The sequence below is a fragment of the Lonchura striata genome, chromosome 4, assembly GCF_046129695.1.
Source record: "Lonchura striata isolate bLonStr1 chromosome 4, bLonStr1.mat, whole genome shotgun sequence".
Taxonomy (NCBI): Eukaryota; Metazoa; Chordata; class Aves; order Passeriformes; family Estrildidae; genus Lonchura; species Lonchura striata.
Window position 1 is genome coordinate 9,041,221 of NC_134606.1, and position 18,508 is coordinate 9,059,728.

At 37.4% G+C, this 18,508-nt stretch overlaps 1 protein-coding gene across 1 annotated transcript in view; it reads left to right on the forward strand.

The window, feature by feature from the left end:
• The window catches only part of CFAP99 (cilia and flagella associated protein 99), a 48,743-nt gene extending 33,612 nt beyond the window's left edge, over window positions 1–15,131 (forward strand). The window contains exons 11-16 of the mRNA XM_021550731.3: window positions 2,369–2,573; window positions 4,255–4,396; window positions 5,174–5,325; window positions 7,477–7,682; window positions 14,194–14,353; window positions 14,964–15,131. Coding sequence (XP_021406406.2) covers window positions 2,369–2,573; window positions 4,255–4,396; window positions 5,174–5,325; window positions 7,477–7,682; window positions 14,194–14,353; window positions 14,964–15,131 — 1,033 coding nt within the window. The remainder of the gene's footprint in view (window positions 1–2,368; window positions 2,574–4,254; window positions 4,397–5,173; window positions 5,326–7,476; window positions 7,683–14,193; window positions 14,354–14,963) is intronic.
• Window positions 15,132–18,508: the final 3,377 nt, after the last annotated feature.

Below are 18,508 nucleotides of genomic sequence, written 5' to 3' on the forward strand. Positions count from 1 at the left end.
TCCACCTAAGATTGCTTTTCACATCCCTGGATATGAACCACAGGATATGGACCACATCAAAAAGAATTAAGTAAATTCCAGGTAAATTAAACTAATGGATCTGTTGTAAGGCATTCTATTCTATAAAAACAAATTACAAAGGAAAAGAGAACCGGATTGAAGTGGACTGAGGAAAATGTCTACAGTAAAGTAATTATCTTTGTGTAGATGCTGTACACTGTTACTATGTTCTGATTTAGCACTCTGGATAGTGTCCACTTGCAAAGTCTAACAGGGATCACTTTTATATTTATTCCAGTTCTCCAGACTAAATAATCACCTGAATACATATCTATTTCTGTGTCCTTTGTACAAGATGCATCTATATTAAGCCAAATAAAAAAATCTCCATTTTCTTCAATGGCTGTGATCAACTACATGCCAAGTTTGATACTTTAACTTGTTTATATGTACATAAAAATACCTGTCCATTTCTATCACAGTAAGATATAGCACTCTAAGAATGTGCTGTTCCTTAAAGTAAGATAAGCCAAGAGCTGAGAGTGACAGCAGGGCAAGTAGGGACAGTGTCCTCACTGACAGAGGCTCCACGGCCCCCTGGCAAGCAGCAGGTCAGATTCAGGGACAGGCAGCAGGGTCAGCCAAGGGTGCTACGAGAGTCCAAAGGGACGAGTCTGGGCCAAGGTCCAGCCAGGAAGCCAAGTCAAGAAAGCAGAGTCAACTTGGCCCTGGGCTGGCTGCAGGCTGATCTCTGGAGTAGCTTAGGCAAGGACCAAGGCTGTTAACCCGGGCTTAAATGTGTCTCCTGGGAAGAAACTATACACACACCAACTGGGATTTCCATAGCTCTTCCTCTCATATTTCTTTTCACTCCAGTCCCATCTATTGTTAAACAGTCACACTGCAGCAGATCTGTCTTTGAACACAAGCACTGAATCAGGGTGGTGGGGAAGGGGGATAATAAGTGGTTGCAGGTCCTTTTGTGCATTAAGCACTCTAAGAAATCCTGACAAAGATTACTGCTTATTCAGCAACAAAGCTTTTCAGAGGATATTTACTAGGGAAAGGGTGACTCCTGGATGGCCACTGAAAGTTGTGTTCTACAGCTGGAATCACATAACATTTTCACTAAAATACTTCACAAAGATAAAACTTACATCATGTCATCCTGCTTTAGTATTACTTCTAATCCTGGCTTAGCAGGCTAAGCACTAAATATTGATAGCATTTTAAGTCCTGGAAAAACTGTGTAAGTTTGGATTTGATCTTTGGACCTAACAGGTTCTGGTTCATGCATCAGGATTTTAGCAGGTAAATATTAAACATCAATCAGGTACTGTTATCAGCTATTCACATATATTGAGGTTCCTCCATATTACATATGCAACTGTTCACTCTAGCTGGCAGAATTTGTTCCACTCAGCAAAGGAATAGTTCCTTGTAACTTGACACTATTTTTTCTTCATGAGTTTTAATCTTCAGCTGCATTTAACACAAAACATATATATCTATATATCTATATATCTATATCTATATCTATATCTATATCTATATCTATATCTATATATCTATATCTATATCTATATCTATATATATATATATATATATAGATAGATAGATAGATAGATAGATAGATAGATAGATAGATAGATAGATATATTTAGAGAGAGAGAGAGAGATGTATCACATGTATATGCATTGGGGAGCAGCAGTAAGAGGCAATTCACTCCAGTGTTTGTGTCTCTGCCCTAGTTATTGGCTCATTCCCTTCTCTGCTGCAGGACTTCCATGGGCCTGCCCCAGGGCTTTGCTATGTTTTTCTCAGCTGAGCACAAAAAATAGGGATGTGACTTTGATTAAGAGCTGAATACTTTTTTGGCTCATTACAGCAATATTATTTAATTGACAAAATACAAAACAGAGAGTGTTAAGCAGAAGTTTTTTGTTCTCTGTGTTAAAGTGGACAAGAAGACTGTCAAAGAGAAAATTTGCTTGTTCTTTCTACCACTAAGCAACGCAGTCCTCTGAGAAAATGTACATCCCTTTACCTGATTCTCTCTGCTCCTTACAAGAATCCATATACAGCTAAAGTTTGCCCTCTCTTGGGGCTTTGTTTTACTGAAAACTTTCAGGTCCCTGCTCTCATGCACTTTCTTCCAGTCTGGCTTTCTCAGGCTGTACGCATAGTAGGAACACCTCTTAGACTGGAATTAAAATATATCTGTCAAACGGCTTTGTGATAAGTGCTTTTTTTCTTGGCAGAGATCAAACACTTTCTATCAAAGGCTACTGGAAATGCTTTACAAACCAAGGAAGGGCTACAAAGCCAGATCCCTAAAATACTATATGCTTATTTTCTCTCTTGCAGAGTTGAAAATTTGCAACAAGGAGCTGGAGACCCAACTGAATTCTTGGAATGGCAGAAACAGATGCGTGGAAAAGATTTGGAAGAACAACTGGCTGAAATAGAGTGTAGGAGGCTTCAAGGAAAACTGAGTTATGAAGAGGCAGTTCTAGCCCATCAGAGTGTAATCCAAGAAAATAAGAAGAAAGCTGATCTATTGAGAGAAGAGGTAATACATACAGGAATGCTCAAATTTTGCTGATTTCCAATCTGTGCAAATCATAGCACAGATGATACCTGTTATTAGAGGTGTAAAATTCTATGCAGTCTCTTTACTCACTGGAGTCTGCAAACAAAGGAAAAAGAGGGCTATAACTTCCAGATACAGCAATGCTTATACATTAAAGTACTTTATACAAGTTTTTTTCATTTGATTAACACTTAATGAAGTAAATTGAATAAAAGCAGGTCAAAGAATGCTCCCTATATTCTGTCATTATGCAAATCCTTTTAGAACAGATACTGAGATAAGCACCATTAGCATTGAAATCAACAATACATAACTGATTTCTTTATATTGTTAAAATGAGAGCCACAAATATGAAAGTATTTGTTTTCTTAAACTGATATAGTTCAATTTACTTCATACTATCTGACACACCTAGATTTTTCTTAGGTGAAAATTCAGACGGACAGCCCTCCTTGAATCCATCTATATGGAAAACTGCATATTTATGCCAAGAAATATTTTCACACTGTTTTCAATCTGGCAAATCACAGTTTCTCAAAATCATTGCCAGATCTTTTTGTTATTTTCACAACTCACATTTTCCCAGTGCTTTTCTTATAAACTAAACAGGTGTTCAAGAATCACCAAATACTACAGATTTGAAACGTTTCACAGCAACCATCACATTCTTTTCTATTTCTGCAGTTAGTTGTAGGCCAATACCTGTCTCTTGACCATCTCACAAATGTCAGTACAGTGTCTCAGCAACATAAAATGAGACCACAAATGTACAAAATTTTCATAAAGACCATGCTACAAAATGAAAATTTGTTTATTGAGTTCCTTTTCTGTCCTACAATACCTTTGAATCTTTTTTGGCATTGAGTCTTCATGTTTGTTTAGGAAGACTATAGCAAGAACTTAAAGTGAACCCCAGTGTGTACAACTGAGCATAGTGTGATTGCTCATACACATTCCAAAATTATATTAATTCAACTTCAAAGCATATGTGTTTTATTTGTTAGCAGAAATGTCCCAAAATGAATAGATCTGGGGCTGTGCAAAGACTACTTGCTCTAGCCCAACCAGTTCCACATATCTCCCTTTGCTTGTCAACAAGCAGATCTCCAGATATTCTCCAATATTCAGCTGTCATGCTGACCCCCTTCCTTCTTTTAAAACTCTGGTCTTCCATCTAAAACAGGAAGAGCAGCAAGGAATCTAATCTGAGAAAATAAATTTTCCTGCTTCTTCCTTTCCTCTGACAAAGAAAGGAATATGGTACCCAAAAGTGGAATTGACAATACAGAGCTGTGACTTGGGCCCAAGAAGTTCCTGCAGGCACACAATTAGCAATATATTAGATTAGCATACTTCTGGTTGCTATCTCACAACCAGATCCAGAAATTACTCTTTCTGTCTGCTTTTGGAAACATGTAGGAGTGAATAATGGAAAACAGCAGTACAAATGTCATGCAGGGCATAACACTTTATGTAAAAAACAGACACAGAGAGGGGAGCTTAAATGTGGGACTCTTTCTTGCCCCAGCCATTGTCCCTTATTACTTTTGTGGATAATACAATAGTGTGAATCCAATTGTCCTTACCCTGTTTCAATGATTAGAAGCACTCAGATCACCACTTATCAGGAGTTGTATTCACCTGTTCATTTGTGATTTAGAAAACAGAGCTGATGCACCTGTATGCAGAGAAACGTCTACAGGAACAGAAAGAAATAAAAGAGCTGGTGGAACAGGTCATGGAAGGACACAAGAATGTAAAGCAAGTAAAAGCAAAGATCCAGGAATACAAACAACAGATAGGTATATATATTGCCAGAAAAATGAGAGGTGATGCTAAATATCCCCAAATTACTTCATCTTTCTTTAGTGTACCAATTACAATTTTTACAGAAGGGAAAGTGAAATTGAGGGAAAGATCCAGGCTATACATTTCCATGAATGTATGAATATGAATTCAGGAATCAGCTGGCAATGGGAAGATTAGAAATTCTAAGGTACTGGTTCATGGGAATTACTCTTAGTTTAAACAGGAGAAATACATAATTAATGTTCTGCAACCAGTTTCCCTTCCATCTAAAAGTAGCACATGATAATGACTTTACTTTGTCAAATGCAGACTTCTCTGCTTGTGTATCTCCATACTTGTATTCATAAGGATAGAGGCAGGCAAAGAGTGTTAGTCACTCCAAAATGGACTAGCAGAGCCTACCAGCCTTTGCAATTCAGTCATTTCTAGGATATACATAGCTTGGAAGACTATGAATATTTTCTATTTTATAATATCCTTTTATTAAGTAATGAAACACTGTGTACAAATGAGAATAGAAATTACAAAGCAGTAATTCAGTGTCTGTGTATGCATATAGTACATTTATGTGCTGAATAGGATAGATGGTGGAGGTGGAAAGTACTCATTTGTTTCTTTAATGATTCCTCCCACCAATACCAGACTGTTCCCTCAAGTGCCTTTAGATCAGTATTATTATCATTATTCATGAATGCATATGAATTTTCCTCCAGATGGACTACTTGTTAAAATAGGCAAACAGCTAACTGAGATTAATTCTTATATTTCAGTTCAGCAGGTTTGTGAAGAAAGTGAAGAACTTCTCCGGCAAGCTTTAGCAGAAAAGGAGGAGAGGAATAGGAAAAGATACGAACTAATTCAACAAATACGAGCTCTTGAGTCTGCACCTAGCATCAGACACAAATTTGTTGATTTAACAGAGGTAAGCTCAAAAGAATAAACTACTAGTTTTACATAAATGTGTACTGTATATGTTTCACACATTCAGATGGATTGTGTACTGCAGATACATGACAGTCTGGATGGATGAAGTACAAAGTGACTCCACAAATGTTGTATTTTGTCATATTGCATGACAAAAGTTAGATATGAAATGGAACATTGACAAAGTCTATAAAGTGAAAATTTTATCAAGAAGAATATTCTGATGGCAAGTGAAATCTTAATCTTCTTGAACCTTCTTCAAATTTTGCCAATAGGATCTGGGTTTCCCAATATCTTACAACAGTGATTACAAGATGTTCTGTGCATCTTCACAAATTCAAAGATTTGTCAGTCAGGGTAAGAACTGAATCAACACAAATTTGGACTCTTGTATACTTAGTTATATTGCAGTGGTGTATGGTAATTAGCAAGATTAATCTCCTTTGCTTTCAAAACTGTCAACATTCAGGTATATGAAAGAGATTGTCAAGAGAACCCAAAACCTTCTGAGCTGTTGCAATTCTGTGTAAATAGCTTGTGTGTGTAAGTCTGTAGTTTGTAGTAACTGTATTAACTGTATCTCAAACTTCTTGGACTTGCTGTTGATGCACAGTTCTTATGCCTGTGATTGGCTCTGCAATGCCCAGACTTAGGCAGCATCCAGAAATCTCTGTTACCTCATTTGTTAACTTAATCAGAAGAAAATAAGAAAATTGGACATAAGAAATACATTTTTTACACTGAGTGTGATGAACCACTGGCTCAGGTTGCCCAGAGAAGTTGTGGATGCTCCATCCCTGGAAGAGTTCAAGGCTGGGGTGAATGGGGCTTGAAGCAACCTGGTCAGGAGGATGTTCTTGGCCATGGGGGAGCATTTGTATTAGCTGGTCTTTAAGGTCCCTTCCAACTCAAATTGTTCTGTGACTCTATAACACAACTTCACTGTTCCATTATACTGAGTATTACAGCAGCACTCTAGTGAATTGGCACACTCTTGGTGAGAGCTTGCCCTGGTTTTCTTTCTACAAAAGGCTTCTTCAGGCTTAATGCAATTAAGTATTTGTAAATAAAATTCCCATTCATTCTCCTAATTTTTAAACTACCAGTTCTTCCCTTAATGGTACTTTCATTTCTTGAATACCAGCAGTATCTACTGAATGAGTGTAGAACTTTTCTTAGTTTAGGAACTACTTCACTGGCTCCACTGAGCATTTTTAAAATGCAGACACTCAAAAAACATTCAGCTTCTACCACTCTATGCCTCAAACAAATTCTCTTTCCTTGACATGTTTGATGTCTGCTTGTCATGCCCAAACACTACCACTGAGATAGATAGATAGATAGATAGATAGATAGATAGATAGATAGATAGATAGGTATAGAGATCTACAGATATACATACCCTGTTGCAAAACATTTCCCTTTCACTTCCTGTGAATACAATTCTGCGGTCATTTGAAGTTTAATGGTGGACTTGAAGGAAAGGAAAAGTATATATAAGAGCAAGAGTTTAAAATTTCAAGCCTTCATAAAGCTGTTTGGAAATGATCCATCTTTGTTTGCAAACTAAAGTGCAGAAATTCTCCTTAGATTGTAACATCTCATTATCATTCACATTGCAAAGTGGATATTAAAAAGCCTTCATTAAACATTCAGGTTCAAATATTTTAAACTTGAACATTATTATCTGAATTTTCTGGGTGCAAAGCATTGTTTAGTCCTAATAATTTCATATAAAAGCAGTAGATACCGTATAGATCAACAGCATATTTTGGAAATAGATAAATACAAAAAGTGCATATTTTTAGTGTAAAGTCTGTTCGGGCTTCACACATTTAAAAAAAAAAAGTATAGTTTTACACATTTTAAAAATTCAAAAGTCTAATTAAAAGTCAAGTAGAATTTTTTTTTGAGAGCAAATATATTGTATATGTTTTTCAATGCTTTTTCTTTAAATGTTTTATGAAAGATATGCTCTAGATTTTAAAACCAGTTTTTAAATACCAGTTAGTTTAGGATCATCCCTATATTTCAGAAATCACAATATATTCAGTGTGAATTGGAACACAATCAAAATATTCTGTTTTACTCATTTACTCTTCCTTTGGCATTTACAGTGTTATTTAAACCTATATTTCTTGTTCTCTAGACTGGTGGCCATGGTTTATTTGGTGAAATGTCAATAGTGGAACTACGTGAACGCCTCGCCCTACTCAAGGAAGCACAGAAGGCAGCAGAGGAAGAGAAGAGAGATCAGATAATTCATGAAAAACAAGCTAAGGAACAACTCCTTCTAGACAAACTGGACCAGATTTCCCAATTCAGAGCAGAACTTGGACGAGCAGCTGCTTTAAAGTCAGTATAAAACAGCATGTGACATTTAAGACATTGCAACTTTGTTAATATTTTGCCAGCTCTTGAGGAGAAGAACAAGCAGAGAGCAAAATACAGCCCTTCTGTAAATCAGTATGACTTTTGTCAAGGATTACACTGGGGCCAAGATTTCCTCTTAATTCTTGAAAATAATTTTCATCAGATTTAACAAATCTTTTTCATCATTTATGGCTGAGGACACTCCATAGGCTAGTGTTGACAGTATTGCCTCAGGATTCAGAGCCAATAATATAAATTTAGAAATAAGTTTTGCCTTTCTTCTGTTCCTTTTCAGCTAATCAGAACTAATTTGATGTTATTAGAATCATTCTAGCTTGACACTTAAAGTTGTTTCTCATTCTCATCTAAACCAATACTAGAGCTGTAGTTTTCTTCCTTGAATTTCCTCTGTAATGTTAAAAAGGAAGGCCTTATTCTAGAAGTTAAAAATATTTTAGTAAGAAGATTTTGTGATAGCAATAATCAGCTATAAATTAAATACATTATAGCATTAGATCAAAAAGGAAGTTCTTTGCTTACAGGCTGAGCAAATTCTGCATTCATGACTAACATTTATTATTCACTATCAAATTTATTAATCATTGTCATAAAGGATACATAACCATCGCAGATGCTTCACATGTGCAGAAGACAGGTCCCTTCCACAAGGGTTTTAAAATCTAAGTTAAAGCTATTGACAAATAAAGCTCAGCAGGAAGAAAGCCTGTATAAAAGTATACAACAACATGGCACATCTCTTGATCTTATACCATTTTTACTGCATCTTAAATATTTGCCACTTTTTTCTTTCTAATTGCCTTTTTTCTTTTTCCTTTTGTGGCTTTGAGAGATAAGTCCTTGTCTTGCCATATTTATTTTGCAAACTGATGTTCAGGCTGACATTCAGAAGACATATTTTATCAGGCTACAAACACATGTTTTTAAACATGTCTGAGATTCATGTTTATTGCCAAAGGTGACTTCTCAGAGTTCAATTCATGTTAATCATTTATTATCCAATTCTACATCTCAGTTACAGAAGGCAGTATTGATGTATTCTTTTAGTTTTCACTCGCCTCAGCTCTAATTTGGTTTGTTACTGATAACCAGTCTCCAAAGACTGGGGTTTTACCATGTTAGTACTTGAGAAGATAGTTTAATGTATTTAATGAATTGATAACTGCAGATGCAGTGGATTGACTCCACAGAGCAGTGACCTTCTTTTCTACGGTATGCATCAAGAAAAGATTTTAAGACTTAAGAACCTGAAATGGAGTTGGAGCTGGAAATATACTATCATTGCTAAACATTCAGTATTGTGAAAGCCTGTGGGAATAACTCAAGCCACTGCTTTCCACTAGAGATGGAGACTAAGCATTAAGAACTTGTGTACTACATAAAACCTGTTTCACGGGTACCTGCATTAAGAATCATCTGTTCTTCTAGATGTGCAGTCTGTGATTTTTGTATAGGGCTGGGTTCCTTTAAACTAGACTCTTTGCCTTAATTCAGAACTAAAACTGTTCTGATCCTGAAATAAGCTGTGCTTGAATGAGAAACTTTGATTCACTTTTTGTTCTGTCATTTGAAATGCTTTTTAGAACAGACCAACATGCCAAAGATAGTAGAATCCAAATTAAATTATACACTAAATTTCAAGCCTCTGACTCAATCAGTCAATCTGGTCAGATTCTTGGTAAGTTATACAGTAATATTAATGGAGCCCTATCTGCTTTCTAAATAAAGAAATATAATGTTTCATTATAGACGTTAGAAGACATTTTCCTTTCATGGTCCCTAAGCAATTTATGTATGTATAAAATTTATGTATATGTTGGAAGTAATTCCTATAAAAAGGCATCATCATAGTATATCAAAAATGTTTTTCTATGAGAGTGTATTTCATGCATTTTCATACAGAATACAAATCTCTGGTGTTATTTTTGTTAATACAGAAATATCGCATGCTGGCCATGGCATTTACAAATGCTAGACACTTTCATGCAGTTTTTATTTCTCTCTATAGAAACTATGGACTTCGTGTATTAAATCTTATTTGCAGATTTTGAATCCTGAAATACCTCTCAAACCAGTGTGAGTGATTAATTGCTTGGGTTCTATTCTTGCTATGTTGCACAGGAGGTGTAAAAAGCTAATTTTTATGTTTACAGAATTGATTCATCATTATAGGGATAGAATAGCAAATCTTACCAATGGTCCTCATAAGTTAGCCTTATGCATCAATATAAAATTATGTGTTACATCTTAAATTGCATTATGTTGAAGGCTACTACTAATCAGCTAAAGTACGGCAGCTAAACTATGCTAAACACCTGCTTTAGTGACAGCTCGAGTTTAATCAGGTCCCTACCAAGCAGGTTCCTTTCAATAACATTCACAGTCATACATCAACACAAGAGAAGCACATTGTGCAAGTATATAATGAGCTATATTAAACAAAATAGGAAATGGAACATGAAAAATTACAGACACATTGTCCTTTAATAGACTGCAAGCTGTAACATCTATCACAGCAGTAGCTTTGTGAGTGCTTGCAGGATGGTACATATGCTGGACATCCCTTTAATTGCTAGAATTTCACACCATTTGAAAATCAGCACTGTCATTTGATGTGGACAAGCAATTCTGTTCTCAGCTTTCAAACTCAAGCACCCACAGATTTGTGTGTGTGTTTGAATGCATGTTAATGTACTCAAGTTACATTCATGTGTACTTGAGTACATTAACATTTCATTCTAGTGAGGGACATGTATTGCTGCAATCTAATGTCCTGAGAATGACACAGTAGTTCAAACCAATTGGTCTGAAGCTCCCTCCATCCACATTACCTGAGTTTTGGGGGGAGAGTTACGTCGTGTTGGACTTGAAGCCTGGGGCTCTCACCATTCACGTGGTTTAAAGCTGTCAGAGAGCAGCACTAATCCTCCCTGACTTCCTTGTATGTGAGGAAGATGTACAGACTCCCACCAAGTCAAAAGTTCCCTGGATCCCCATCTCACACTGGTAATGCTATGGTACACTGGACTCCCAGCACTGCATTACAATTGATGGTGTGTTTGCCAAGACGGCAGAGCAATCCTTTCTCTCCCTGCCACTGCCAGTGCTCAGATCCCTCCCTGACAAGGGGCACTGACCACACACACTGAGACAAAGGTAACCCCTCTCTCTTGGCCTGAGGTGGGGAAAGGTGAGCAATAGTGTGAAGGCAGCCAGAGCAAGAAAAGGAGGAGGAGCAGGAGGAGGTAATGAGTCCTTCACTATCATTGAAACAAAGGGGGAAATTGATCAGTAATGATGGACCAGAAATATGAGAAGCTGTAAAAAAAAGCCAGGCTCTTCTCAATGGTGGCCACTGAGGGGACAAGAGGATTATGAGGAAACACTTTTTACTGTGAAGATGACCAAGCATTGGCACAGATTTTCCAGAGAGGTTGTTGAGTCTCCATCCTTGGAGGTGTTCAAAAGCCATGTGGACACAGACCAGGTCACACAGCTCAAGGTGGCTCTGCTTAAACACACAGGGTGCTCAAGATGACCCCCAGAGATCCCTTCCAGACTCAGTCATTCTGTGATTTAGTGACTGAACTTTGATTATGCAACTTCAAAACTTTTACTTCACATGAGAAAAACACTGTTATGAATAGCAATCATTTCCCCACCTAAAATTAGGTGCTTAATAAATTAATTGTTTTGGAAGAGAGTCGGATTTTGAGTGCTTAAATCATTCACATTAGTACAAAACAGTAATCAGTCTAATAGTGTAGTGTTCTTAAATGTCAAAATAGTAACTGCCTTAATAGTGAGCTGTTAACAGTTGGATACATTCAGTTTGCTAACTGCAGTAACTTAGAATTATATGGTGCATTACAGAAAAAGGCAAGATACTGTGAAGTATAGACAGCCCCACTCAATAAGGCTATGAGAAATTTTTTTAAAATATTGTTATTTTCAATATAAGCAATTTTGCTTTTAAAAAAATATTTGTGTTTTTGCACAAGACTCCATTTTATAGTGTGAGCTTATAAATACAGTCCTAGCTGCTTGATATTTTGTTGCCTAGAATGGTCAAGTGGTCATTTTTACTCAACCTCCTACAAATATTGAGTCAGTTAAGACCTGACTACAGCTCTTACATACATCTATGTCTTTATACTTTTGATGCAAAGCTGGAGTTTGAAAATTAAAATGAAGAGCCAAATACAGATTATAGGAGAAACCTCTGTTCAAATCTTCAAATTTCCCATTTTTTAAATATAGCTGAGAAGAATTTTAATAAATCATCACATCATTTTCTATAGATCTGGAGAGGATTTTTCTGTGTACTATCCCATTCTGACTGGCTGTTAACTTACATCCTTAGGAAATACATTATATGAGGTGAAAGAGATCATAAGAGGTTTTTCTATCCTGAGCCCTCAAAGTTCTCAACTGATGACAGAAAACCAGAATTTTAAAATTTGTTTTTTCATTCCTTCGTCTCTTGGAGTTTCTGTTATGATATGGTGTGGCATCTGAAAATCTATGGGATTGGCAGCTTTTTGGAATAGTGTAGATGACTGGCACAAGACTACACTTAGAAAAGGAAATAATATTACCCTGGAAATAAGCAACTATTCATAATGTTAATATAGAAGCATCTGCTGCTGCTTCCTGATGTTAAACCTCTTGCTATATTTCCTTTAATTTTATTTACAAGAATCTAGATTTGCATGTAAGGAAAGATTTTGTTGTTTATTCTCATGGACAAGACTTAATCATCAAGTATTTACTTAAAACTTATATTTTATAAAACTTTTACTTGTTACATTCTTGTATATCCTTTGGAATACAATGCCTTCATACAGTGCACATAGAAATAAACCATGCCATCAATCAGGTTAAGTGATAGCAGACAGTTTTTAGAATTACAATATAGTGTTAAAAATTAATCTCAGTGTAGCAGAGTATATCACAGTCTTAAAGTGGATAAGGAAACCTTATCCTAACCAGATAGCATGACACATGGAGCAGAGGGGTTCAGGGAGTGTCCCAGGAAAGTAACTGGAAAAGAGAAGCCAAGGTTAACTATCACAGTCTCATTTCAGAATGTGGCACAGGTCATATTTCCCCTTCATCCAGTTCCTAAGGATTTGGGGACCTCTAGTATGGAATGGCTGTGCTGAAGAGAACTTGTTATCACAGAGTTTCCTATAAGCAGAGATAAAACTAACAAGGCAGGCAAAAGCCATCTCTCCCAAGGTGAAAGAACTGTTTGGATCCTTGAATCCTTGATACAGACACTTTTTAAAAGCAAATTTGTGTGTTTAGCATCAGAAGGTACTTCTTCCTTCTTTCCCATCTGCCAGCTTCTTGAGAAGTGTGTCTTATACTGAAATCATCCAAGATATAAGAAAAGGGTTCAGTTGTAAAAGATTTATTTTCAAAAGGCAACTTGCCTGTGAAACTAGTCCTGCCATTGACAGAATGACAGCACAGAATCTCTGAACAGTGCCCTGGTGCACTCTGCTCTGGGTCATTTGGAGTTTTTATTTGGTTTCCAATAAAAGCAATTGTAACGTTGCACCATAAAAATATAAAAAGACATTTTATTAAACTATCCTTTGCCAGCTGCTCCTAGCAGATCTAACATGGCTATACAACTGTGTACATTTCTTGGAAGATCTGACACTTCCTTTAGCTCTGAATCTAGCCAGAGAATCACAGCTGCTCATTACATAATATTAACTCTACAATTCGACCTTACTAAGCTAAATTTGAGGGCAATGTTGAATAAAAGAGAAAGTTGGATATTAAGTGAGTCATAACCTACATGGAGAAGTTATGGGTAAATTGGGCCAACTGGGTGAAAGTATGTAAAACCAGATAAAATGTAAATTCCAGGGGACACAAAATTGGCTGCAATAGAAATGAGGGGGAAGGAAGACTATCCAATAATGCCTCTGGTATGCCTTACTTTTAGGCTGCATATGCTGCTATCAATTTATGCTCACACAGAGCAACTAACCTTAATTAAGACATCACCATTCAATTGATTCTGTATCTGGGCATTGGCATTACACAGAAAAAAAATATTTTATTTTCTAAGGAATACAGCAATCAAGATGAATACTAATGATCATATAAGGCACACTCCATAGTTCACACAAGCAAAGAGCTGCAGTATTATCCCAAGTTTTGCATGTCTTTTTTTTCCTAAAGAATGTCATGTCATGATTGAAATACTCCAGATATTGTTATCATGGCATCATGTGGGAAAAAATTATTTGATGTGGTTTAGTAATGCTGTTCTGTAAACAAGAGGCAAATTGTGAGTGCCACATGCAAGTTATATAATTTAAATATCTTTTGAATCTAACTGGTTCTCAGAAGCAAGAGTAAATTCATTATTATCAAGGTAATATATGCTCAGATGGACTTATTCTGTGGGGATGATAATATTTTACTTTCTCATTATTTCTTTTTGACTTTTCAGGCAAGAAGAAAAGAAAAAGTCCCAGTCCGGTGACAGACCCATGAAAGATGAACGGATTTTAAACCTGCAGAAGAAGATTACAGAAAAAACAATGGAGCGTAAAAAGCAAGCAGGACTCTTGAAGATTAGCCCCCAGAAAACCAGAATGGTGTCAAGCAAGGTCTGGTTATTACATAAGGAGAAAAGATCTGCAATAGACCTGCTGTTCACAGACCTTTGCTCAACTGCCAGCACTGGCATGGGGGCAGAGGCAGATGGTGCCATACATGGCTGGCAATAACAACACCCTGCCTCCTGCCTAGGCACAATTTCTCCAGCCGTGGCCTTGACCTCACCTTCTTTTCACATGTTCTGCAGTCACAGAGCAGGACTCATCCATTCAACACCTGCCTTCCCACTCCTACCACCACACACTTGATATCCCATCAAGACAGCATCTTACCCCATCTCCAACTCTTGTCTTTCCCAGCTTCCCATCACACACGTCCCATCACACCACACTGGGATGCTCACCCCTCTCCCACCCAAGGCATGTTACAGTTTATCATTCCCATGGTTTTGTGGAGAGTTGCAGCAGTGTTTAAGTCATCTTAAAGTAGGCAACCCACTCTGTTCATCACACCAAGTTTGATGCTAACAAGTTTCCCAATCATGTGAGCAAACAAACAGTGTTGTCAGCCAGCACATTATCAAATAGAAGTATATTCACTAAAGAGGAGACGTATCACTGTATAACCTGCAGTCTGATCATCTCTGTGTCTTTCCTGCAGGATTCTTTTCAATGGAACAATTGGAAAGAACTGGAAGAGAGTCGGGAAAGACAGTTCAGAATCCTTCAGCATGGCTTCATGGACAGGGAGGCAGCTCAGAAAAGGGAGCTCATTGCAGCAGCAAGAAGTGGAGCCAAAGCCTGTGTACTGCGCTCTGATCTGAGATAAAATACATTTGGAACAAATTCAGGCCTGCTGGAAATATCCCAGTGTACCTATTTACTACAAGGTTGAATTGTATTCTTTATTTCACCTTTACAATGTGATTAGAAAAATGTGGGTCTTACAGGCACAATAGAATAAAAATGTGCATAATATAATTTAATTTTTATGTTATTTTATAATGATAAAATGATTCATTACATAATGATTTTTTCTGCTAGAATCAAAAGCTTTAAGAAACATTATCATCAGAGCTCCTACAGCATAATAGCAAATATCTGTGTAAGAATGTTGAGGCCTGTATTTCTGGTTTGGTATACTATGCCATGGTTTGCTACAATCATTTTTCCAAAAGAATAAAAATGAGGGCAAACCCCAAGGAATATTTGTTTACATTATGCATCTTTTCAGAAGGCATGGTCAGCCCAAGTTCCTAAAATGCCTTCTTACATGACTGTAACTATGTACAAGGATTGCCAATTTCAACACTGTTTTAGAGGATGAGGGAAAAACTGTTCAGAAGGTTTAGATGATGTGAAAGCCTCCTGAAGTCAGTCTAGATTCAGTGACCCAGGCAGGCCATCTCTCTATTTGCAGATGTAAATTTCTTCAGTCTTTAAACAGTAAAAGGAGAACATAACATTGATCTCTTTAGGGAGCTGCTTCCAGAAGAAGTAAAAATTCTGTTAATCACCTAGAAGACAATTTGCCCTCTGACAATTTCTATACTGTGTAAAACAGCCTTTAAATCAAAAAACTTATCCAGGCACAAAGCCAAGGAGGATATAAATCAAAATTAAAATCCGCCCAGCAGTAAGTCTATGTAATGTATTTCTATTTTAACTCAATGCCAGTTACTAAGTGTTTAATTATGGCTATTGCAAATATTTAAATTGAAGGAGACTGTCGCTGACATTAGAGTCAGGCAGCTGCTTCTAATGCTCTCACAACATTGCATTTCTCACTTTTTATTGAAGGAGGTCTAATGGAATTCTTTTATTGCCATCTAGCTGTGAAGATCACTTCCACAACCCACAAGCTGATAAAATGTGCTTTATTTTTCACTCCAGGTAAATGCTCTAATAGTCTAGAAAGGCAATGCAGGTTGGGCTCATGCTCCAGAGCAAGAATTAAGGAACACAGGAGAGTGAAAAGAAGGAATCATAGAAGTAGAACTACATAGAAAAGGGAACCATGACACCATGTCTAGTAAAGTATTGTATATCTTTAAATGACAAACCCTTGGTGGCAGGGAGTTTGTCTTCCTTTGTGGTTGTTCAGCATTCTTTTACACTGCATTCCAGAGCAACAAAGCTAACTGGTGACTCTTAACACCTTAATTTTCCAGAAGCCAGCAATTAACAGCTGACACTCATGGTCTAGTATATTGCACAGCTGAACAGTTCTCAAACCTTTTCATAAGAATTTTAAGAAGGAAAAACAAAAGCATCATTAAGCAGATATTGAGATTGTGGAAATTTTAAATCCCCATCACACTGCAAGCTTCTTCCCCTGTGATTTTGGACCAAGTTTTCAAAATTTTTATTGAATTGCAATCAAGCTGATTCAGAATTATTTCCTTCTCTATATTTTCTTTGCTCTCAAATGAAAGGACTGAGGAATAGATGAATCTCAATAATCCAGCTGTGGAATTTTTGCCTTCAGAAATCACAAATAGCCCTATTGTTACTTTGGGATCTGATGCATAAAGTCACCTTCAGAATCAAGATTTTGAGGAATGTAAAACAATGTGTTTTGAAGAAAATACCAATATATTCCTGTATTGGTATTTTTGTATCAATACAGCCTATTGATTTTTCAGTGATGGCAGGCCTTGCAACAGAATACACAGAATAACATAAAAAATACCACCTTGCTCCTGACAAATGTGTATAACTTGATGCTGAACACAGCAGATCCTATCCAGAACCACTCTGCCTTGGCTTCTAGAGGACATTCCCTAGTATTCCTGTGTGGTACATGGAAACCTGAGGTGAGCAATGCAGAGCAATCAAAGGTCTGGTGGGACTTGTTAGCCTTGTGTTACAAAAGCAGCTGCAATGAACTGGAGCCAGGTGAGCTGTGAAGGCACTTAGCTCACTGCAACTTGCTGCCTCAGCTGGTGCCTGTGGCAGGGACCATCCACACCTGCTGCAGCCACACACAGAGAACTGAGGGAGCAACGCCTCTACAATTGCTGCAGCCACACACAGGTGGATGAATAATTCATGATTCATTCATTTACACATTTGTAACACCATTCACAGCCAAGAAGAAGAGCCTGAGTGAAGAAGGCTGACTCTGAAATCGTCCATCAAAACAGAGGAACAAAATCAGAGGTTGCACCTGTCTGATCGTAGTGACAGACTCATAAGGAAACATTTGTAGTGCTGGAAGCTGCACATTCAGAGATCTCTCATTTCAGTACAAACAGCCAGACCACAGAAGCCTTCACATGCCACTACAGTGTAAGGAGGTGTAACAAACTCCAGATTACCTGAGGAAGACCAAGAGGTTTTGCCATGTGACAGGCACTCCCCACTCAGGTGACATGGTCACTGCTGGTGGCATTTGGCTCCCTCTTCCACACGCTCAGTGACTGCCATGTCAGGTAATCCAAAGTGCCCTAGAGAATATAGGTGTTTTATTATTTCAGTGAAATTAAAGACACAGAGATGGTTATGTTGGGATGGCAGGGAAAAAAATACCTAGTGCAAATTTACAGTACTCCTCTCCCAGAGGAGGAGAAGGGAAGACAAGTCACTAGGGGAAGCTAGTGACTTGTTCATCTATGAACAGCCAAATTGTCAGGCACAGGGCAATAAATAAGAGAAGGTCAGCTGCTTATTGTGCTAAGGTAAAACTGTTGGAGAAAACCCTTTTTGATAGTGAGGTAAGGGTCTTGAAACACCTCTGCAAGTGTTTACAAGTTAGACATTGGATCTGGAGTAATTATTCCATGGGTAAGAGGTAACTTATCTCCCACACTAAAGGCTCTGATGAATTTTGCTCAGTCTGTTGAAAGCACACTGAGAAAAATAATTTCTTCACAGAAAGGGTGATTTGATATTGGAATGGACTGTCCAGGGAGGTAGTGGAGTGACTATCCCTGGGGGTGTTTAAGGAAATACTGGACATGGCCATGATCTTGTCAGCAAAAATCAAGACTAAAACTCCTTAACACCAATACAGTGTTAAGAAGCAAGCATTACTTTAGTACAATACCAGATGCACAGGGGATAATTTGGCCTAATGTGCATGCCTGGCTGAAGATGATATATGTGTTTATTAGCCAGAGATCACAGAATATGCTGAATTGGAAGGGGCCCACAAGGATCATTGAGCCCACTTCCTGGCCCTGAACAGCACCATCCCCAAGAATC